The sequence below is a fragment of the Acanthisitta chloris genome, unplaced genomic scaffold (genome assembly GCF_000695815.1).
Source record: "Acanthisitta chloris isolate BGI_N310 unplaced genomic scaffold, ASM69581v1 scaffold37290, whole genome shotgun sequence".
Classification (NCBI taxonomy): Eukaryota; Metazoa; Chordata; class Aves; order Passeriformes; family Acanthisittidae; genus Acanthisitta; species Acanthisitta chloris.
Genome location: NW_008652873.1, coordinates 1,254 through 26,283, shown reverse-complemented (window position 1 = coordinate 26,283; position 25,030 = coordinate 1,254). Strand labels below are relative to the sequence as shown.

Here is a 25,030-nt window from a genome sequence, read left to right as displayed (position 1 = left end):
AGAAGCTGCATTTATCTTTTCCAGTGTTTCATATACTCAAATGTTGTCACCTTGATTGTAACCTTTTTCCTGAGGTGGAGATAAAGCTTGCAAAGATGCTCACACAAGCTTAGAGGAGTATGCTCAGACAGCAGAGAACACAGGGAGGAGGGATTGCTTTAAAGCAGTGTGTGTTAATGCTGCAAGTCTAAATGGGTAACTGATATTGTAGCAGATAAAGGAAGTGGATTTAATTCACAAACCACTGAGTTGTAGTCCTCTTTACATATCTTCCGTGTGAAAAAGCTATTAATCTACTGAGGCAACTGGGTATTGATCCTTATTGAAGAGCATTGGGATTTTTTTGTTGATATGCTGATCCCTTTGGCATGTGAGTTATTTATGGTTTGCTTCCTCCTCCTGTAGAGTCTGGCTATGGAAGGAGTGTAAATGGGTACCCTAAGGTGAGAGAACTGTTTTTTCTAGTTGATACAGCCATGATCAGTATCTGGAATGTTATTTTCTATTGTTATTTGGCTGTTGGGTAGCTTACACAAAGAGAAAATGTTGTATAGACTTGTTCCTTCTACTTTGGGATGCAGATTCATGTCCATTTCCCTAAAAATACATGAAGTAAACATTGCTTGACATCCTTTTGTATATTGTGTCCATCATTCCAAAACTTGCTACTTGTTTTTATCTTATTCAAACTTTCTAGCTTGAGATGTTAATTTCAGTCAAGTCAATGAAACATTTGAATTCTTTTAAGAACTCCAGATTAAAATAAGCATAAACCAGTGGCATTTATTCGTTATCAGTTGGTGGTGCTTGTTCTGTAGAATTGTGCCCTGTGAGCCTCTTGAATTCGGATTTTATTGCCTTTTGTGGTTTGTGTGGCACCAAACATACAGGCAAGACTTGCCCTAAGGCACAATTAAGCTGCATGATTTTTCAAAATGGCTATTTTGATTTTCTTGGGTTGAAGAGGGAAAGACAAGCTCCAGTTATGGGGGAGAAAACAGATTAAATATTTACTATAGTTGTGCAGTGCAATGCAAGTACCTGAGGCTCTTCAGAATCGAGGCAGGATTTTTGAGCTGTGCTTCAGCTGGAGTGAGAGCCTGAGCACACTGTAAGAGAAAAGGACAACTTTCTCTTTCTCCCTTAGGGCAGTGGTTGATTGAAAGGTGAGTAGGAAGAAAGTGAGCACTGGAAAATCCCCTCTTTTTTTCTAGCTCGATGCCTGGTAGAGGTTTGAGGTATGCGGGAATTGATTTATAGCCTCTCTGGGAAGCTGGGAAATCTGACAAAGATAGTGCTGCCCACTGACACTGGGGGAAACAGGAAGTAACAAAGGAAACAAGTCATTGCCTCGGCGTCACTTTTGGCCACAGCTCAGTGCAGAGGCACAAGCCGTTGGGGCAGGGTTTCTTTTCCTTTTGTGTGTGGAGTGTACAGCAGCTACCGCCGCCGCTTTGAACCTGGTGACACACCAAACGGGAGCAGTGCAGAGATGTTCCTGCCATGCCTGAGAGGGGTCACAAGGCATTAATGGCTTTGTCATCACAAAGGAAACAATCATTCGGTGAAACTGTCAGCAGAAAAACTATGTGTCGATCAGGAGCAGTCACCAGGTTAGTGCTTTTTATGGCTTGTATTTCTGCCATCTCTTCTCTTTAAGGTAGAGAGCAGGCTACAACTAAGGGCAGAATGTGGTATCTGGCGTAAAATGCTTTTCACCTAGGGACAAAATTAAAGGGTAAAGAATTGGAGAAGGAATAGATGAGTTGGGTGTTGGTTGAAAACTTTTGCCAGAAAAGCAAACAAGTTGAAGCAAGTTAAACAGAGTAGACTTACTTACAACAGTGTATCTCACTCAGGCTTGGTTCTCTGTTCCCTTTGTCTTGTAAGATTTATTTGACTTCACAGTGTTTGTTCTGTGCTATTAATCTTTCTGAGAGACCATTGTGAAAGGGGCTGTTAGAAGTGTTAAGAAATGGAATGTGTAACCAAAAAAGTAGGTGAGATATGGAAGAGTATTTCAGAAGTACTGGAGAAGGGTTAATGAGTGGACAAGAGACTTGAAAATTCTGCAGAAAGCAGTTTTGAGAACAGATGGTAAATGTTTAGATGATTGAATCTGAGAACAAGTTTTTGCTCAGAATTGCTGAGAGCACATAAGGAAGGTTTTATTTTACAGTTTTGCAGATTGTAATGCTGCTTTGCTTTTGGTAAAGCCTTTTGTAGAGACTGATACTTCAGTCTCCCTCTGCATGATGTGAGGAATGCATTTATTTCTGCAAGTTGTGTTATATATGTAATGTTATATGTAAGCTATATATTCAGAAGGAAACTAGCATCTGGCTTTGCTAGGTTTTACTATCAAAATAGAATCTCAAGACTAGAGGTTATGAGATACTACAGAGTTTAAAAATTTCTCAGGCATAATTGGCATAGAGAGTTGTTACAAATTCACATCAGGTTTAATTTTTGTACTGCCACTTTGGAGGCTGGTTTTAATTTTTTTTGGCATGACCAAACTGGGCTCCAGGACAGACTATAAATATTATTATAACCAGTGAAACTTTTAATACAACTTCTGGCAGATGCAGTGTCAGAGATGAGGGTAATGGTTTTTTATGCCTGTATACTGCAAGATGTGGAGATGGTCACATCTGCCATATGTTCTGCTGAAGTTAAGCAAGAGCTGAGGACTCGTGGCTCTTCCAGGATGTAATCCTTAATTGAATCAGCTTGTACTTGCTTTAATTGGGCTGCAAGCCAAGAGCTCTTAAGGCTGAGAGGGGTAAGTGTTCTTCTATAATGTAATCCAGACTTTAAATGTGGCAGAATTTACTCATGGAGGGACTTTTAGCTTGTAAAATTATGCCCTAGCCTGCAGTCTAGCTAGTTTATATATGCTGACTGTGAGGGGATAGGTTAAAATTGTTTCTCAGATGTATACATTCGCCTACTACATAGTAACAAGTTTGCTCTCTTTAAAAAATGGCTCAGTAAAAGTAAACTTATCTGATAGAATTGGGCTGACTTTATTGATCCATTAGCAATGCATTGCAAATTAGTTTGGTTTTTAGTCTGGCAGACCAGTTTATATATATGTAAGTAATTACAATAGTATCTGTCTAAGTTCTGTATCATGCTTGACAGTGCTAACTGCACTGTTCTGTCTTTCCAAAAGCATTCTTGAATGATGAAGCAAATCCTAAAAACTGTTGTTCTACCATTTCTCCTACTGTGCTCCAAGGCCTAGTATTTCCCCACAGGTATAGAATTGTCTGGAGGAATCACCTGAAAAACAAAGTCATGCAAGGCCTTTCCCTGTCTGCTGCCATCCTCTTCTGGTTCAGGGGGTTCTGTTCAGTGGGGGAGAAGATTGATTCAACAGCCACATGTACAGGGTTTTGGGCTTGATGGAAAAATTAATGTAAAATATGCCCCTTGGTGAGTGGGATGAAGAATAAAGTGTGTAGCTATTACTAGAAGCTTTAACCAAGCATTGCATGCGTGATGCTGCCTTCTGTTTGGCTCTGGTTGCACTGAGTGGGCTCTTTCTGTTGCCTTCATTGTCAGCTCCATGGAAGAGATTCTGCCTGTGCACAGTGGTGAAAATGTGTAGTGCTTTGGCTTGTAGTGCAAGAATATAACTGCATAAGCAACAACTTGGAAATACCTTTCTGTTCTCCATGATGCCAAAGCACTGTTCTCTGCAAACTTCAGTGCTTGCAGTTGTGCATACTTAGTGATGCAACATCAATCTGTTCTTGATGTAACATATAAAAAAAATTAAAAGAGGAATATCAAGAGTGGTAGGAACCATTTCAGTAAGCTAAAGGCAACCATACTGTAGATGCTAAGACAGAAAAATGTTTAAGAGCTTCATTTTTCCTTCCTCTCTCCTACCCTTACAATAAAAATTCTGGAGTTACGTTCTTCTGACAGCTTTCTCCCAGCAGCATGATGCAAAATAGCCTCATCTTTCCTTACAGAGTGGTTTTCTAATGGTCAAAAAGAAGAAAAATCTGCCTGGGCCTAGGTTCAAAGTACTTCAATGTATTTTAGAAGCCTAACTCAAAGATTTCAGAACACCAAAGTCCTCCCCAAGCGCCTGCAAATGAAACTGCTTGAGGAGCATACAGATGTGATGGGGAGCGCTGTAAGCCACACTGAAATCCAGATAATAGGTTTAGCAGCCTCTAAATCTGTTGAAAAGCCTGGCACGTTAGGTGGGCTCTTTAGCTCATGTGATGTGTGCTTGGTTGCGTGTAGTTCAGCTCTGCCTCCTGTTATTCATTTAGCTGGGATGAGGAAGTTCTAAGTTTTGGTCTCTATTCTCAGGACTAATTTATACTAAGTAGTCCAAAGTAAGAAATGATTGTGAATAGCGGAAGCAGAACCTGATACTCTGCTGTGCTTTCCCCTCTCTTAAATCCTGTAGTCATCACACTAGAACTGGATTAAATTTTTTCCCCCTGCTTATTCCTCTGCTTCCATGATTTTTTAATTTTCCTTTTTTTCCTGTCTGCCTGGTATTCTGGCTTTTCAGGGAGAGGAGAAAATGCCCCATCCAGGCACACTTTAGTAGTCTGATTAGTGTACTCCTGCACAGAAGGCCAACTTGACATTGACATATATTTCTGTTTACTGTGTTTATCTAGGGTAGCATACACTTGTTCCCAGTGTTTGGCTTCCTAGAAATCTCAGCTTACTGGTTGTTTTGGATAACCTCTTTGAGATGTTTAATTCAGCCTGAGTACATAACACTGAAACAGTTTCACACAACAGGTTAGGTGCTTAAGTCCTTTCTTATTCTGTTCTTTGTAGTAAAGGCACACAAGATTTGAAGACTTATCATCAACCTGAAACTGTTGGATGTTAGAGTTAGTTCAAGACAGTGGCATCAGAGCATATTTATCCGAATAAAAGGTCTTGTTTTTACTTACTCTTTTTTTTCTGAATATAACTAGAAACAGACTGAAATATCTTTCTCATAAATTAATTTCTGATGTCTGAATGTTGATGTGCATGCTTTTAAAAGAAGAATTTCACCCAGGACCTGCCTTTCCATTCCTTATTTCAAGGAAATCACTCTTACCGTGGTGTGGTTTGGCGTCAGCAGCCAGCTGGGTAACGCTCTCTGTTTCCCTAACTTTGACTTCTCTGCAAGATGTTGAGAAATAACTTGAAGGGTTTAGGAAAGGGTGTGTGTGTTGACTTCTGCTACTATCTTTTTGATTTTTAAAAGCTTAAAATGTCTGTGATTTAGCCCCTTCTTGGACCTGGTAACATGTTGCTGTTGCTAAAAATTTCTTTGTTGGGGAGGAGGAAGAAGGAACAATTCAGCTGGGAAAGATCTCAGTCAATAAGAACAGGGAGGAAACAGCAGAAGGAAGGATATAGCTGAACACAACAAAAAGTAACTTACCTTTTGGTGAGCAGTAAGGTCCTGGAGAAAAACTGGGAAACCATGGTGCCTTGCTGTACCTGATGTGAGAACCTTTCTAGGGCCTTGGATCCCATCTTCCCTGGTTGTGCCTATTTCATAGCACTGGGGACTAAAACCTAATTTTTGTGATTATTTTTTCTAGGCTGCCTAGAGAACGTAATTTAGTTTAAACTCTCCTGGTAGAAATTGCTAATAATTTCCACCCTTTGCCACACAGGCATCATCAACAAAGCACAAGTAGATCTAAATCCTAAACTGATACACTGAAGGATCAACTGACTTGCATTTCTGTTTTTCGTAATGCGTACACAGTGGAGATCTACTCTGCTGTTGCACTTAATCCCTCAACAAAACTGAAACACTTCCTTGTTTTTTTCAGGATGGGAACTTCCTGAAAAAGTTGGAGGGACTAGTGCTCGGGTAGGGTGTTGTGCTGAGGCTCTTGGATTGACCTCCCTTACTGCTCCTTTTGGGTAAAGGAGAAGCAAACAAGATCCATTAGACTTCAGACCTAAACTATCATTCCTTTATCAGAAATTAACTGGAACTTCATTAGTTTGCCTTCTACCAGGAAAGGTCTCTAGCCAATACCTGATGATAACAGATCCTTTTACATCTAGGTCAAAATTCCCATTCAGTCCATGCATGATTTCCTTTCTCCATTACACAGCAGGAGTTTTAGCCTAGTTCTGTTCCCAGTTGAAGAAAGGAAGGGCTCATAGTGATACATCAGAAAAAGGTACTGCCTGAGGAACTAACCTTTTCAGTTTGAGATGACAGCAGGAAGAGTGGTAGCTGCAAAGGTGCTTGGTGGAGCATGGCATTAATAACTGATATATACATTAAAGGGAAGCCTGCAGCAATCTGAGATGAATTTCATCTGCACAGGATGCTGTTGAATTTCCATCCAATATGAGATTATATAACAACCCTTTAATTCGGAATAAAGCATGTAAAGATCAGGTGTAAGTAGTATTGATACTACAGTTACTAAACTTTGACTTGAATCCCTCATTGTACAGCAGATGACATTGTATATACATGTGTGGTGTAGCACTTGGGAGAGGAAAACAATTTTCTTTCTAGTCACCTGCCTGATTAAGCCTTGCAGTGTTATCTAGAGCATTTTTAAAACATGCATACTTAAAGAACATTCACTGAACACTCTTCCATTGTTTGGACAGCTGTCAATCACTTTTGAGAGCTGTATAAAAATAAACTGGGACTTTTTGCACCATGTTTTTTATACATTGCAAACTTCCTGGAATCTATGAACACCCGTCTGTGCTGCATTCTTGAGTGCTGAACCATGTTAGTTGTTTGGAAAGCTTGTTTAAGGAAACAAGCTTTGTTTCTCAGGACTCATTCCTTAAATTAAAATCTAAGTTTTAACCTGTTTTCAATTATTGTACATTGCAGAATGATGGCCTCGCAGGAACAGGTCTGGCCAGTCCCAATGAAGGCAATTGGAGCACAAAACCTTTTGACCATGCCTGGAGGAGTGACCAAATCAGGATATCTTCATAAAAAAGGAGGCACCCAGCTGCAGCTGCTGAAATGTAAGTTGAATGAGGTATTAACTAAATTAAATGTTTTAAATGCTTGCCTTTGGGGCCATCAATGCATTTCATGTTAACAGACTATTTATTGAAGCTGTTCTTCCACTTACTTTGTCTGTACTGAAATACAGTTTTACTGGAATACATGCATGAAACACCCATAATGGAAGAGTTTCCTTTAATTGTTTTGGAACTGTAAATCTTGGATAATAAATGTTGTGATTGATTTACTTGTTTAAAACTCTTGTCAAGTCCTTCACAGGTAAGATTTTCAAGACAAACAGATTCCTGGGATACGTATCAATTTCAAATACTCTTTTCTCAAAGAAATTAGTACTTGGCTTTTTTTCCAGTTGGATATTCTGTTCTGGAAAAATATCCCCATCTCCTACTGCTGTTGTGAAATGGAAAATTTTTCACTGCCAACATTGGGCTGTTCTTAAAATTGGTAATTGCTTCTGGAATCAGAATCTATTTACATGGAGAAAACTTCAGATTTGGGCTTTATTTGTATGCTATTCATATGCTATTCCTGTTTATAGTGAAACTATACTTACATAGTTAAGGAGCAAGATTACTGTCTTTGCTAAAGGAAAGAGACTTGGCCCCTTTAAAAAGAAAAGAAAATAGGACATAATTTTATTGGCAGCATTATGTACTTGGGGTGAAAGGAGTGAGGGAGATACCGTCATGGTTTTGGAATGAATATAAATATGTATTGGTGGCCTGTGGCTACCTTCCTTCTATGGCTTATTGCACTAGTAAAGGAGCACAGGTGGTGGTCAGACCTGCAGTCTCTGAGGCTGCTTTGAAGATTTCAGAGCTGCCTCTCAAATGAGGGAATCAAATACTACTCTAGTCCTGAAATTCTGCAAATGGACAGCTTTACCACATGCCTGATCATCAACAGGCTGTCACTTAACTCGTTTGTGCTCATTTATAATAATTAATAAGATTACTTAAATAATAATTCTACCCAAGTCAGGAGGATTTAGTTATTGCACTGCCCTTGGATTTACATTTTGTCACTTTTTATCCTTTCAGGGCCATTGAGATTTGTGATTATCCATGAGGGATGTATCTACTATTTCAAGAGCAGCACATCTGCATCTCCCCAGGGTGCATTTTCTTTGAAAGGTTACAACAGGTGAGTGCCAAAGATCCTGTTTAACACCCAAACTCCTTTTACTTAATGCAGGGGCTTAAGGGTTTCATTTCCAATGAAGATAAACACGTGTCCATCTGCTGTTTGGGTTAAGCATTGAGCTTGGATTCCAAGAGATGTATTCCTTTCAAATTGTATATGACATTTCCTGTGCTTGGCAAGTGGATAGCCTTCATCTTCTGTAATTTAACCAGTAAAGCTGTTCAAATTGCAATGGGCTTACTCTTGTTACTGACTTAATGCAGACTGCAGGTGCAGATAGACACAGATTCTTTCAAACAAATGATCTTTGTTCTGTAGTGATTTCAATGCTCATCACAAAACCAGAAAGGAATCAGAAAGGAAAATTTATGGAATTACTGATTCAGCAGCTCTGGTGTCAAAACTGTAGCAACTCCAGAAGTAGTAAATGAGAAAATTCATGTGCAAAGTGTCTGACTCATTTTGTACATGTTGTAAGTCTTAATATCTGCTTTTTAAGTTGAAGGCAAAAAGACATGGCTCTCAATTAGCCAGTGCTGTCAGAATCTGAATGCAGCATACATACAAGGCCTACCAATATTAGTTCAACCTAACTTTAGGAAATTGATGTTGTAATTGATGCTAAGAAAGGCTTAATGAGAGAGAGAAAGCAGAGAAATATCACAGTATTGGTCCTAACCACTGCAATTTTATTGCATTTTTAAACATCTATGCTATTTCTGTGCTGTATAATATTCTCAGACTTTTGGAATAAGGAATTATCTTTCGGAGAATGTGAGATCTTTTCTAACTGAGCACAGCAATGGTATATTTTAGGGGAATACAGGTGTAAACATTGTAGCTACGTAAAATTCAAGAAGAATTTGTAGAAGAAACCTCTAATGTATCTTGGTCATGACACTAGCTCCAGTAATCACATCAGTGTGAAAAATACCATGGAGTCTGTAAGTGCTAGAGGCTGTGTCATTGCTTTTTATGTATCTGCATTCCAGCAGCCTTGTAGAGGCCTTGGTTGGAACAGGGACCTGGTCTTGATTATTTTTATGCACAGACAGAAACATTATTGAAGAAGGATTTGAAATGAAAGAATTGTTAAACTGGATAGTTGCATAAGGGTTTGTTGTTTTGGTTTGGTTTTTTGTTCCCCAGAGGAGTCTTAAATGAGAAAATTCCTTACGTACATACACACAAAAAAAACCCAAAAGAGGTTGAGTTATACTTGTTTTAAAATAATAAAAAAAGTGCAAGAAAGTGTTTGTAAGGAAAAGGTGAAAAATTAAGTTAACTTTTAACACTAGTTTTCCTTTATTTTCATGGAAAGCATGTGTTTTGATTTCCCCTCTGAAGTAGTGCCTTTGTGAAATAAGGATCACAGGCACTCTACATACTCCTTACCATGTGTGGCACTAGTGAATTAATGCAGTTCATTAAAACTATTGCACAGGTCCAAGCATCTGTCTGTAAGTCTGGCTGGTGGGTTAATGAGTGCCCTTCCTCCTGGCAGAGCTCCTGCCTTGTCCTTTCTACCACTTGAATGGAGAAGTTCTACAAATGCACATATGGGGATTTCTGGGGTGTTTTCCTGGGCTTGGGGGTTATTTTCCATGAGGCAAAACAGGCTGGTAAAACTGCTTTCTGTCAGAGCTTTATGACTTGCCCAGCAGCAGGAACTTTATAGATTCAGGGGTTTCTGTATTGGTTGTTCTGTTTCTCAGGGTTATGCGGGCGGCTGAGGAGACAACATCAAGCAATGTGTTTCCTTTCAAGTTAGTTCACATTAGCAAGAAGCACAGGACGTGGTTTTTTTCAGCTTCTTCTGAAGATGAAAGAAAGGTAACTTTCTTCTTCTTCTTTTGCAATATAATTTTTCTTGAAGCAGAAAGCGAATCTTGGACTTCCCTAAAATCTAAATGAACTGGAAATGCAGCTGGCACTGAAATTTGTATACCTAGTTCTTTGGGCTCCTCTGAAAGTCATGTCTGAAGTTTTAACTATGAAGTTAGTGTTAATTTAACTTGTAATTTAGGGAATGGCTGTAAGTGACATACTGGAAGACATGGGTTTTTCCATATTCCATAAATACTCCATATTTCTTTTCAGCTGAGGAGCAAATAATTATATGTTGAACCTTTGATAAAGTATGAAAACTTCTGTTAAATCTCTCGCCCATAAACATACTAAGAGTACCTACCTGGCTATAGAATTAACAGCTTGAAATTTGCAAACTGAAAATGTAATATTTCAGTATGTTCTTACAGCATTTTAGACAGTCAAAAGATTTGACTGATGAGTCCCTCCAATATAAAGTCATAGCTAAATACTATTTCAATGTATGTTCCCTGCACAGTTACCCTGTTCTTACAGAAGATAAATACTGTGCATCTGTGTTTGATGATTTAAAGATGGATGTGGTGAATGTTGTATTTTTTTCTTTAGAATTGGATGCTGTCATTGAGGAGGGAAATAGATCACTACCACGAGAAGAAAGAAACAATAACAGAGTTCAGGTAGAAACTCTCAATTTTTATTTGCTCTTTATCACTTTTGCACTAGCTCTTGACAATGGAGTTTCAGGCTTTTTGCATCTACAAGTAACTTGCTGTTTAATAAAAACAGGTGCAGTAAGGCCCAAGAATGAAAGCCCTTCCTAATTCAGCCTTTAAAGAATACCAAGACAAAAATAAATCTTTTTACTAAGAGAATGTCTCTTTACTAAGAGAAGTGTCAGCTTTGTCTAAAACAAAATAACAACTTTTAAAAGACAGCAGCAACATATCTGACTGTTAACTGGGAATAGGAACAGATTGCTTTTGCTTTTCCAGCATCCCTTTCCAGTGCTGCAGTCCTGCTAAACAGAAGGTACTCTGTCTTTTCTTTTGCAGTGACTCTGGTTCTGATGTGGACAGTTTCTATGGCTCAGTAGAACGTCCTGTTGATATCAAGTATTCTCATCATTCAGCAGATAATGAAGGTGACAAATTTAGACAGTGATCAATAAGACTTCTTTATTTGCTTATTTATTCTGGATTCTGCAGGAATTATTCCCATAGCTTAAGCAAACTGATCCAATTTGCAACTGTGTTCTGTTGTTTGGGTTTGGTTTTTTTAAGGTGTATGGTTGTTGTAGTTTTAAATCAGAGGCAGATATTCTGTGCCATAAACTGATAGGAAAAATAAGCTAAAAAAATTCAGATCCTTCAAGGAGGTTAATTAGAAGTGAGGACCTGACAGAACAGGCATTCACAGCACATTTCAGCAACTGACTTCCTAGTCAAGAACTGTGTTAGTAAAATCCAACATGAGAAACCTCCCCAAGGTTCAATAGAGATCCTTTACCAGGCCTTTTCCCATTTGCCCTTTCAGATATCTAAGGGTAGGGTTGATAGGAGCAAGTACTCTCATTTCCTGAAAGGAAATTCCTCACTATTTTTCCTAACAAGGACAAAAAAGGCACGACTGAGTCTTGTTGGGAAATCCGGTTCAATTGCTGCAAAGCAGAGGAAAACCAACTCATCAGCATTTCATTCAGGATTGTAGTTAGTCCTTACGTGTTTATGGGAGGGAAGGGTTGTATGCAAGATTAATTAAGGTAAGAGGCCTAGTAGGAGTTGAAATTAGGAAAATTAGAAGAACTGATTTTTATCAGATATTCTTACCTATTTTTAGTGCATTCTTCTGCATAATGTCCTTGAGGCTCCTCTCATAATCAATGATAAGAAATTACTGCCTAGAAATAACATGTTTTTCATGTCTTGATTAGTCTGATTTACAGTTAAAGGCAACACTGAAACCACTTAAGCCATTTGGTGTGGTGGATTTCTTTGTTGCCAGAGCAAGGCAGAAGAATTAATTGTTTTGTAAATCATTAGGCTTGCTTAGGCTTCCACATTGCAAAATTGTAAATGTTTCTATGTTAGGGTTAAGTTTTGGGTATTATATTTTTTCAAAATGGTTTTGCCAATGCATTCATGTAGTTGTGTCTCTGAAACTGCTTTGAATGTTTCTCAGGAAGGATATAACACTAGAAAGTGTCACCAGAAAGTACATTTTAACATGAAAACTGGGAAAAAAATTAATGTGCAGTGTAATTCATCTCCCCGTTATAAGTGATACCTTTTCTAGTTGACATCAAAATTTTGAGGAAACATCTATTCTAGATAGCAGAGAGGTGGACCAAAGTTACTACTTTTTTTCACCTCTTTAAAAAAATTGCTGAAAAATACTAAGTACTCGATACTCTTTCTCCGTTTCAGGAGTACTTATCAGAGTCTGACACACTGATTTTTATCTGCAGATTACGACCAGGAGGAAGAGGATGAATCGTATTTGCAACCAGATACTTGTGACATAGTGAAAGATGGTATGTGATTTCTTTGATTTCTTTCACAGAAGGCCCCATAGAGGGCCCCCAGTGAAGGCATTATTCACGTAGAGTGCCAGATTAATATTTTGTATTGATCATAACTAAGCGTTGCAAGTGGGAAAATAAATCCAGTAATGCACAGGTAGCTAATCTTAGAGGAATTTAGGGTCAAAAGTTCCAAGTAACAATGGTAACCGTTTACAGAAAGCATTACATAGAATTATAGAATCATAGAATTTAAGGGTTGGAATGGACCTTACAAATAAGTAAGTCCCAACCCCCTGCCACAGGCAAGAGACCTCCCCACTAGATGAGGTTGCTCAAGGCCTCATCCAGCCTGGCCTTGAACACTGCCAGGGCTGGGGCAGCCACCACATCCCTGGGCAACCTGTGCCAGTGTCTCACCACCCTTGCAGTAAAAAGCTTTTTCCTCTTTTAAACCTAGACTTTACCTCCTTCAGTTTGAACCCATTACCCTTTGTCCTGTCATTGCAGTTCCTAACAAAGAGTCCCTCTCCAGCTCCCTTGTAAGCCCTTTAGATATTGAAAAGCTATGAGGTCTCCACACAGGAGTTTATTACCTGTAATATTCAGAATTGTGCTGAAAGTTAAATGTTTATTCAGCATTTTGGGTACTATCAGCCCAGATGTCAGTGAAATATCTTAAATCACATAGAAAAGGAATCTGAAAAATCTCGTATATTCTCCCTCAGTGTATTATGTTTACTGGGTGTTTTCCTTTTGTAGATATGGTCCTGCCGCCAGCATACCCACCTCCCCCTGTTCCTCATATCAGGAAAACTGCCTACTCAGAAACAAGATCAAATTCCTACGCTGGCAAATCCACTGCACCGACACCACCACCACCACCTCCTAAAAGGAGCTTACCTGATATCAAACTGGAGGATCTCACAAGTGTGAGAGAGCCCCAGTTACAGTGCCGAGCTGAACCTAATGTAAAGACTCAATGCTCAGTCTGGAGACTAAATGAACAGCCACCCCCTGTGCCCCCTTTACCTGTTTTTAAAAAGCCTCCGTGTGTCAAAGAACCTTCCCTATTGCCTCCAGAGCCTCTGCCTCCAGCTCAACTTCTTCCCTCTCCAGAAGGATGTGAGAAGCTAAAAAACTTAAACATTTCACCGCGAACTCCTCCTCCGCTACCAGGCAATAAACCCAAGCTGTCACAGCTTTCTGAAAAACCACTAGAGCCCAAAGTGCCAAGAGAACACAGTAAACCTGGACTGTTTGTGCCACCAGTGCTCCCAAAGCCACCTGTGCCAAGCCACCAGCCCCCTGGAATCAAGCCTAGAGCAGAGAAGTCTTCATGTCCTCAGTTACAGTAAGTATGAAAACACAGTGCATTATTATATTTTTCCATTGTGTATTAGTCAACTAGTTAACAGACATATTTCTCAGACTCATATCAACATCCGTTTCTTTTCCCTGCACCATCCCTCTCTTCCTCAGTGTTGTGCCTGTGTCTGTTATTTGAAAATTTTGCCATGAATATAACTTCCTAAATAGTTCAGAAATAGTAGATAAACCAAACCTGAAAAAAATTACACCAAAAATTTTGTAGTTAATTTGTTTCCAGGTGTGTCTTAAGGACTTAATAGCCTTTGATCACAGTGAGTAAGAAGCCTTTATGTCAGAACCTCAGTGAACTTTAATAACAATTTCAGACTTCTGTGGAGATAGGAAATGTTTCATTTTATATTAAGATCAGCTTTAGTAAGGGATGTGGAACTAGTTATGGTGGAGAATCAGATGAAAATATTTTTGTCCTTTGGATCATTCAGCAGCTCTGAGGTATAAGTAATGCACTCTTTAAAGACAGTACAAGGAACACACTGACAGGCTGGAGTGAGTCCAGTGGCAAATCACCAGGATGTTGGACTGTAGCACATGATAAGTGAGGAGAGGCTGAAACAACTGGATTTGTTCAACTTTTCTGAAGGCTAATGGGAGATCACTGCTATCTACTACTACTTAATGGGTGGATATGGCAAGACAGAGCAAGACCTCAGAGGTCTCCAATGTTGGGGCAAGAGGCAACAGGCAGAAGTCACAACTTGGGAGATTACAGCTAAGTATTAGGAAAAACTTTTTACCAATGCAGATGGTGAAACACCAGAACAGGTTGCTGTGGAATCTCCATCCTTGGAGACATCCAAAACTTGACTGGACATGGCTTCCTGAGAGAGCTGATCTAGCTGGACCTGTTTGTGCAGGAGTTTGGACTAAATGATCTCTAGAGGTCTCTTGCTACCTAAGTTAATCTGTGACTACCTAAATTAATCTGCAAGTACTGCCTCTGGCTCTGGAGCCCCTGAAACGTAAAGATGTTGACCTGTTGGGACTGGTCCAGAGCAAGCCTCTAATTTAATCAGAGGGCTGGAGCACCTCTCCTATAAAGACAGGCTGAGAGAGTTGGGGTTGTTCAGCCTGGAGAAGAGAAGACTCCATGAAGACCTTAGAGCACCTTTCAGTACCTAAAGGGAGGCTACTGAAGAGCTGGAGAGAGGCTTTTCACTAGGGCATGTAGTTACAGGACAAGGGGCAATGGCATTAAACTGAAAGAGGGTTGATGTAGGTTTAGATTATATACTGGGAAGAAATTATTTACTGGGAGGGTGGTTAGGCACTGGCACAGGTTGCCCTGAGAAACTGTGGCTGCCCCACCTCTGGAAGTGTTCAAGTCCAGGCTGGATGGGGCTTGGAGTAACATGGGGTAGTAGAAGGTGTCCCTGTCCATGGCAGGGGTTTGGAACAAGATGATCTTTAAGGTCCCTTCCAACCCAAACCATTCTGTGAGTGTGTGATTTGGGGGCTAAACTGAATCTTCAGTTCTAGTTTCATTATCCTTTCCTAGTTTTGTGTGTATTTTTCTGTTTTTCTGATGAGATGTCCTTCAGTTTTTGTTCTGTTTCTGCCAGGAGATCACCACCAGATGGACAGAGTTTTAGAAGCTTTTCATTTGAAAAACCAGCACTACCTTCCAAGCCAAGACAACCTGATGATGACTCTGATGATGACTATGACAAGGTAAGATCAAGCAGAAGATTCATTCTCAAAGAATCTTTTTTTCCTTGCTTATGTATATTTTTGGGACTGTTTTAAATGCATTATTTCAGGAAAAGAATAGCTCTCTGAAAACACAGTGCTCTGTAATTTTTTTTCATTTCTTTTTGAGGTTTAGCAAATGCCTTGATAAATTCTGGATTGTAATATTGGATATAAAGGAGAAAGAAGCATAAAGATTAAATCACTATTAAGAATTTCAGATACCAATGGCTCTAATTTATTTGCATAACAAGTTTATTAATGTTTTGAGTTATCACTGACTTATGTGGTGATTTATATTCTTCATATTTTTTACAGGTTGGGCTGCCTACTTCAGTATTTCTTAATACCTTTGAATCCTTTGAAGTTGAAAGGTAAAACGTCATTTTAAAATCATGACTTAAAGTCCTACAAAAACTTATACTGAACAGTAGTCCAAAGATCATTTTGATAGATACAACTTGTGTTTATAAACACACAAAAAGTATTTAATATGGAAATCACATTTTAGGGGAGTTAGTGCTCACCTATCAGTTGACACATGGGAATACAACTACTTGCAACGTGATTTTGCTCCACTGGGAGAAGGTTGTTCTGCCAGGATGCTAGATGGGACCAGAAAGCCAGATTATCTGTGCTGTCCTGCTGGTTCAGATGCTGTATCAGTGAAATTCTTTCAGCTGTAATCTACTCTATATTACTACAACTAAAACAGAGATGTGTAATAAGAATTTTAAGACTGTAGGCATTTTACTCATCTAGAGTCAGAAAATGCTAATATATGTAATTTCTTATTCTTTTAGGATATTTAAAGCTTGTAGCCCACAGGGACAACCACAGGATGGGCTGTACTGTATCAGGAACTCATCTACTAAGCCTGGAAAGGTAACTTGAAATTGCTGAATGTACCCCCAAAAAAACTTCTTGATTGAGAGATACTGTATCTTATATATGTGACATGGTACATAACAATTTATATGTGCTCTTTCATTAAGCACAAAAATCTGACAATAGACAAAGACTGTCATAATGTCAGTGATTATTAAACTTTTTTAGGCTGGATTTTAACTAATTCCTTAATAATACCTTGACTCTAGAAGAACTTGTTAGGGTAGACTGAATATATTGTATTTTTCTTGTTCAAGGTTTTGGTTGTATGGGATGAACCTTCAGGAAAAGTGAGAAACTACAGAATCTTTGAAAAGGTTAGTGGCTGCACTATCTGTACTTGTGTATATCATATATGTATATAAAACATGCATGTATATAGGTATATATCAGAACTAATGAGTTAAAGTCTAAACTTTTCTCATTCCTGCAAGTAAAAATCATCTGATTTACAAATATCTAGTCTAGGATAAGAGTTTGAGTACACAGATCTGGGCTTTGTAATTGCTGTATCATGCAAAAGACAAAGTAACTGTAAATGTTGTCATCTAAATTTCAGCTCCAGTCAAATCCCAAAGGCAGAAATATTAAATTCCTGAGTTAAATTTGGACTTATCTGCATGACTAGCTTTTGGCTTTTTTTCTTTAACAACTGAATTGGAAAAATTGCTGTCAATGATGACATATGTTTTTGTTCTACAACAGGATGGCAAGTTTTACCTAGATTCAGACATCATGTTTTTGAATATGGGAAGTTTGGTCGAATACTACAGCACTCATATCTTACCTAGCCATGAAAGCCTGATGCTGCGGTGTCCTTACGGATACTCCAAACCAAGGTGACATGGCAAGCAGAGTTCACTGACACCCTGCAATGAACTGTGGGCTCCTGCCACTGCTGGACATCCATTGTTTGCACATACAAACTGTTTCTGCCATTTATTCTCACACGAATCGTGTATAAACACAATTTAATGGACTCTTGGTAAAACCTTGCAATCCAGATCAGTGGATTTTATGGTCTTTTCTTTTAAAAAGATCTGACCTGACTATGCTGTGAAAGCTGTCCAGGATACCCACACCTTTTTTAAATCTGCTGCTATTACTAATCTCCTCGGAATGCTGAAGATGGACACAAACAGAGAAGGAGTCGGAGTACAACTGGTTCAGAAGAGGAAACTTCTGAAAGTCTATCAGAATTCACTTGCGATGGAATACTAATACTCTGACTTGAAGGTGTTACTCCTTAAGTCAGCACTGGTGCTCAACTGAGATTTTTGTATTACTTGTATAGCTAATGTGTAAATAATGAAGATTTCTGTGCAAATAATTTGGTTTACTATAGGTAGAGATGATCAGGAAATGTGGCTTTCTTTTAAGCCATCTCGTGTGTACAGGTAGGTACCTGCTGACTGCAATGTATGCAGTAATCAATAGCAGGTATTATTCAGCTGATAGGGTTGTGGCATTCCATGTATTCCTTAATGACATGGATTTCAGTTAAGTGTGGAACAATACTGATTTGGCTTTCATGGGAGCCCCATTACCTAGTTCTGATCTGGAAGGGTTAGTGCCACTGGTATTTTTAATGGGTATGAGGAAAGAGAAAGGGCTATTTGAGATTTAGGGAGAAGAGAGAGAGTCTTTTGAATATCCCAGATTCCAGCAGTTTTCTCTCACACTGTCTTAGTCAAAGATTCTTTAAAACACACAAAAAAAACCCAACCCTGAAACCATGATTGTGATGCTACTATCACTCCATTAATTTTTGTGGTCAGTCTCTTAGGAGGTTGTCAGGTTGTCAGCTCATTGCATTCTGTTCTGTTCCAGGGCCAAACACACTGCCCTAGGCTACTTGTTGTACATCACCAGTATTTTTTCTGTTATTAAAATTTCTACTCAGTTTGTAGTTGCATGCAAAATAAAATCTGTTTTTAACATACTCTAATTGATAGGCCTTACCAGGGTGCTTGTAATATTTGTTCCCTAAGATTTTGGGGACAGGTATCCTAAATCCAAGGGTTTGATATTGCTGCCAAAATTACTCTATTCCTAAATTTTAGTAAAGAGGAGAAATTTATTTTAATAACCTGTTATGTAATTATGTTGATTCAAAAGTACTGTCATAATGGTCTCGTACTCTAATAATGTTTACAAGACTTGTAATAGTATTTTTGAAACAATTCTGTCACTCCAGAATCAGGAGAAGGTGTCTAGTTCCTATCACCCTCAATCTGTATCCATAAACATCTTTTTTTTTTTGGTTACCTTTTCAAAGTTTATACATGACCATTTAAATCTTGTTACCATTAGGTGGTCACAGCTTTTAAAATGTAACAAAACCATTACAGAATTAGAATTCTCTTTTTATGAAAACAAGAAACCAGGATTTAGTCCCTAAGGAATTTTCCTTGCTAATCAAATATACTATGAGGATCATACATAGGAACTGAGGTAAGAAACTCTGCTTCCATCTTTTGCAAGAGATGCAGACATACACAGAATGAGTCTTTTGGTCTCTTGTCCCACTGTGATAGGGCTTATGTGTGTATGGAGTACTTAAAATTCAGATTCTGTTGAATATTGGATATTTTTAAGTTTCGAATTCCTTTTATTTTAAATTAATATCCTTTAGGTTTACAACCCTGACATGATCCAGTCTATAAAGAAGTCTCAGCCAACAAAGCCTTTAAAACAAACCAATTTTGGCAAATAGATATAGAGCAAGTTTTAGTTCCTTGTAGTATTCAGACAAACTTTACAGACTAAATTTTTCTCTGTCTGGGAATAATTGACTTCATTGTGTCATGACAGTCACAGTATTTGCAGCTCTCCTTGGGGCCCTATTGAGATATTTCTTTTCCACCATACACTCATAAGATTTTTAAATTGTAAACATACATTTTAAATATAACACTCTTTACCTGTGTAATACAAGATCTGCAAATATGTACATTTTTGTGTTAATTCCTTTTTGTATCTAAATGTATAGATTTCTGAAATGGATAAACTTTCAATGCCAGTTCACTTCCTTTTGTGCAGTCATCTTTAATTTCATGGGGGGTGTTTTAATGCTTTTGTTTCTAGGTGTGTTAAATAATGTTTGATTCTTCTAACTGTGAAGTCAGAAGAATTAGTTTTCAGCCCCCTTAAGAAGCAAATCATCATCTAAGCAATACTATGAGAGATTTGGCATTCTGGTCATCAGACAGAGTGGCCGGGGATGGAAATTACCTATTTTCTATTTACTTAAAAGTTTCTTGAGTGCAGGGTTGAGGACTGCAGCAGTCCTTTTATCTACGGACACAAAATTCAAGTACAGCCATTAGGAGAAGAGCATCTCAGATGAATGGGAATGCTTGAGCAAGAAAGCCAAGTCTTTAAAGGTGTTCTTAAGGAGCTTGCTGAAAAGAATCTTCCCCTTGCCCAGCACCTAACAGCCCTTCTGCTCAGAAACATCAGTGTAACCTGGTAGGTTTACATCTGGAGGTTAGTGCAAGCACAGTAGACTTCTACTCTCATAGGCTTCCACTTGTGTCATCTCCAGAACTCAAGGCAAGAAGCATAGATAAGGACGTGCTAGGTAATCCCCTCATCCCTCCAGAAATAGGCATAAGGGTTTCAAATAAATCTGCAATCGCACTCTTTCTTCCAAGTCCTCTTGCTCTTATGTACTAGTCTAGTTTGTTTTATGACAGCTCAGACGAAATTCTGGTATTTGTAGGGAGGAAAGCACAGCTAGAACACATGACTCAGTCTGTCTCCTGTACCTCTCAGTAACCTGATTCTTGTGTCTGACACAACCTTCTGCAAGCTCCTTGGCTTTAAAATGTTTTCTGGGGAAGTGTAAAAGCAGCACTTGGTGTGCAAGAAAAAAAAAAGTAGTTTGAGTTTGGTAATATCCAAGTCAAAATAATTGACAGTAGTTTGGAAAAAAACTTGCTTCTTGTTGTCCAGGAAGGTGTTACAGGGGATATTTGGGGATGATTGCTTTTCTAGGGGAAAAAAATAAATTGGAGTGCTTCTGCAAACAAAAGCTTCAACAAAGGACTGTTAATCAGTAACAGAAATGATGAACTGATATCCAGACAACTTTTCTATGGCAATCAAGGTGCTTTGTGTTAGCAGTGAAATATTCCTTAGGTCACACTTTCAGTTTTTACGAGAACATGAAGCAGCAGCAGGAGTATTTGTGGCCTCAGGTGCTCCATGCTTTGGAACGTGCAAAAGGGCACTGAAGACTTCGCAAGTTTTGTGTGTGGTTATTTAGAATCTGGGGACATCTGCTGGTCAGCCACTTCCACGCAGGGATCCACACAGCAGGGATCCAGCCACGGAGCGTGAGCATGGAAGTCATTTAGGATAAATCAGCCTTAAGTGACTAAAGGTCAATAGAAGTTAGAGTTTAACATAACTTCTGGTGGAAATTTGTCGGGACAGGTCTTTGGAACAAGACTCTTTTGGCTCATCTGTCTCATATAAGTAGCATTGTCATTTAGCAAAATGACTCATTTGAATGTCTTTTAACCTAGATGACAGTGCAATTAATTCATATTTCTGTGTTTAAAATATTCTTAAAATATACTTTGAGGTAGAATTTACATAATGGACATCTGAGCACCACCTAAATTTACTCACATAGTGAAGCATTAAAGAGTTGTTCTGAGCATTAAATACTTCACCTAGCAACAAGCAAATTGCATGATGTTGCAATAGTTTCTCTCTTATGATATAGTCAGCTCCTTGAAGTCAAGGGTTTTTTTTTCCTAGCAGTGGGAGTGCTTGAGATGTCCATGATTACAGACCCTTAAATTAGGAGAGCTCATAGTTCTTTTACTATAAATACTCAAAGTAATAAAGTACCAAATACCATACACTAGTAGAACTTCCAGAGCATTTGAACTCACTTTAAAACTGGATGGGCTGAAGTGATTAAGTCCAGTAGGCTTCAGATATGTAGTAAGCCTTGTAGCATAGCCAACTCCAAATCTACTCCTTCAGGGCTTCCATTCCTGTATCTTAATTACAGGACAGTCATCACTATCCCTCTTTCCTTGCAGTACCTAGTTCCCAGGAAGTAATCCAACCACTCAGGTTCATGACATGGCCCTAATGGGCATGTAATCTTGGAGATACCAAAGACTCATTTTAAATGTAATTTTACTCACACATCTCTCTACTGGAGTCAGTTTGCACAGAAATGACAGTAATAGCAACTTTTTGCAGGATTATATCTCTGGATATATAAAAAGAGGGAAAAGCATAACTCTTCTTTGAGTTACCACCTTCTCTGCCTTTTAACAATCTCTTTGTACTAACTCCCTCTGCATATGATCTTGGCATAGCTGGTTCAAGCCCTGAGAGGCTGATGTGCACTGAAATTCTGACCTGGAAAGCCTTTCACATAGACAGGTTTTGCACCTGTACTGAAGGCCAGTGATGTGAAAGGACCATCACAGCAGCACTGGAAAAAAAGAAGAGTCTATTCCATGGAAACTTATTAAAGGGTTTTATTACAGGGCAAATATGGAAAGATGTTCCAGGTGTGGCCCTACAAGCTGTCTGGTTTAGGCTTCATTGATCATGTTGTGCTTTAATTTACCCTGTGCTAACACTTACGCTGATTTATTTTTCCAAGGAAATGCCAGCCACACCCTAACCATGAGAGCACTGCTGAAAATGTGCCATTTTAAAATTAAGGGTGACTTAAGGGAATTAAAAATTTGATAATCTAATATTACAAAGCTTCTCTCAAGATTAATTAATTTTCTCCTGTATATAATAATAACTAAAATATTAAATACCTTAAAATATTTTTCTTATGTTGCCCAGCCCTCCTCATTACTTTGAACTTGCCTTGGTATCTTTTTCCTTTCTTTGTTTTATTCTCTTGGGTCTGCTCTTAGTTCTAAAGTTCGAAGTTCTTTTAGTGACGCTTTTCCTTCTCCTACCACTAAGGATGAAGATGTCATTAGAGCAGATAAAACCAATTTCAGGAGCTCTAGTCACACTGGAATTTGTATAGAACAACTTGTAGAGAATATAAAACTAGAAGGCAGATGATCCTTAGGAAGTTATAGATGTTGCAATTAAATGAATTGGATTTATTTGGAAAAGCATTTTGGGAAAACAAACCCAAACCTCCACAAAGAATGTTGTAATGTGACGAGAGAATGTTGGTTGCTGGAGTTCCTGTGGCTAAAACAATTGTTGCACTTTTGGTCGTGTTTAACTGTAACTGTTATTAACCAGCTTGAAACATGTAGCTGGATTTATATTTTATCTCAACCATGTATAAAAATTTCCCTGTGTCTCCTGAGCATAAAGTCAATGTTTTTCAAACTTAAAGTCAAAGTGGCCTCGCAGTTTAATAGATTGTATAAAATTTGGCAACATTTAGTATCAGCTTGTTCCAGCTGCTCTGCCCTTTTTCCACCTGCTGCTTCAGTTCTCTTAATTTTTATTTTTTTCAGCTCACACAAACCTCAGATGTGTTTTTGTTTGGTTGTGGAGGCAGATGAAAGTAGACCACAATACATTTTTTTCCTCCATGTAGTTCTTCTATTGAATGTTTCTCATACGTACACTAGAGATTGTTTCTACATACTATTTTCAGATCATTGGGAAGTTTTCCTTCCTTGCATAAATCAGTAAAATTCAAAAAAGCAGCTGCCTGTGAAGAACATGAATTCATATACTTTAGACATAACCTTACCTACACTGACCAACTTTAGTAATACTACATATAACCCATGAGATATTATTACTGCTGTTAATTGCAGTTGAAATTAAGATAACCCATTATGTACTTCTAAAACAGATGTTTAAGTTCAATAATTTCAAAGACAAACCCTTCAGGAGTTTTTCAGTAGTAATGCTGCATTTTGTGCAGATAATTTTTGTTTGCACACACTCCCAGTGCTCTGACTCTGGTATGACTGGACAGGGACCAACTTTTGGTTTGCTAACACAAGGAAGTTTTAATGCTCAGACTCTCCTTTTGAAGGCCCATGGGTAAAGCAGCAAGGCATTCACATACTGGCATTGTTTTATTTAGAGGAATCAGAACTTTGTCTGAGTAAAAGGTCCGCATGAGATGAAAACAAATGACAGTAGGGAAGCAAGTCCTGCCCAGTCAACAGACTGTCAGGACAGAACGGTTCTGGCAGCCCAAGAGAGAAAGATCTACCTTAGTGCTATCATTCCCAGTTAGAGGTAAGAAAACTGACCTGGAACTGCTTATGTAGAATGAATGCATCCCATATAAAGCAAAAGATAAATGTCCTAGGGCCAGATGTGTGGCATCAACCTAGTGCTGTGCTGTGCTTCTCTCAGGTAACTGTAAACGTTTGACCATCAGGGAGTGCTAATGCCAGGTAAAGAGGTCAGCTGCATAAAAATAATTTGACAGTATTATTTTTTCCAATAGCTAGTAAAGCCACACTAAAACAATTCACTAATTATTACATTTACATTGGCTATTTTGTTTGAGACTTTGATGTGAGCTGAGTCCAATGCTGCTGCTGCTCAAGCCTGCTAAAGAGAACAACTGACTGTGGATGAGTCGGCAAGTGGCACATCCACATTGCCTGAACAGCACCACGTTCTGACACCTCACAGGGGAACATTTTGCTGTCCATGGAATCCACCATAGTATTTTTCTATTTTCTGAAGGCCAGTAACCATTCTCCAGTACACGTGCAGATGCACATAGGGCAAGTGCAAGCCTACTGGCAACACGTTTGCCTTGGTCATTTTCCCAGAGCCCTCACCAGCAGCACAAAGATGTCAAAGGAGCCAAATATTGCAGGCTGAAAAGTACTGTCTGGTTCATGCTGTACCTTTTATTGTAGCTGCACTGCTGCAGCCCAGCTGCTAAAAGTTAACAAAGGCAAGTTCTTCCTATCTTAAATAATGCAGAAGTGTTATTTCAGATTGTCTTGCCTTATCTCTGCAGCACAGCGTGCTGCTTTAGTGAGTGTCAGTACGTATGAGCCCTCCCTTGTGTTTCTGCTCATATAACCCTACCTCTGCCTTTGCACCAGCACTGCCCTTCCTGCAGATTGGTAGAGGCAGCTCAGGAACCTGGTCAGGCCAAAAACTGAACAGGCAAGATTAACCCTGTATTGCACCAGCTGTTGCAGTTGGTTGATTGAATTAGTTGATTCATCAGGAAACTTGCCTCCCCCCCTCCCTCATTCCCATTTTTCCTTCAGATAAGACAGGTGAAACAGTATCTTCTCTGGCCTGACGATTATGGGAGATGATGCAAGCCATGGGGGAAGGCTGAAAGGGGAAACTCAGAACCTGTGACCTTGGGCAGGTCATAGAGTAGGACAGCAGAAGAGCAGGGTAAACAGCACTCTCCTGCAGCATAAGAGTGAACAGGAGCTGACAAAAAGCATCCTTTGATCTGCCCAGGCTGCTTGTGCCACTGCACTCGGCAGTTACACAAACACTTTGAGGCAGCACTGCTAGAGTATGAAATGACCCTGCCCTCCCTCAGCCCCTGGGCACTGCTGCTGTCCTCCAGATCCCCATCCTTCTTGGCACTGCTGGCCTTCCAG

General features: G+C 39.0%; 1 protein-coding gene across 1 annotated transcript; it reads left to right on the top strand.

Annotated features, from left to right (window-relative positions):
• The first annotated feature begins 1,503 nt into the window (after positions 1–1,503).
• Positions 1,504–17,306, top strand: SH3BP2 (SH3-domain binding protein 2). The gene is made up of 14 exons (XM_009078656.1): positions 1,504–1,613; positions 6,863–7,002; positions 8,047–8,149; positions 9,865–9,982; positions 10,586–10,656; positions 11,032–11,120; positions 12,444–12,509; positions 13,260–13,429; positions 13,508–13,851; positions 15,449–15,557; positions 15,894–15,949; positions 16,379–16,460; positions 16,721–16,780; positions 17,169–17,306. Exons 1-14 carry the CDS (start codon positions 1,504–1,506, stop codon positions 17,304–17,306), a joined length of 1,656 nt encoding a protein of 551 aa, XP_009076904.1.
• Positions 17,307–25,030: the final 7,724 nt, after the last annotated feature.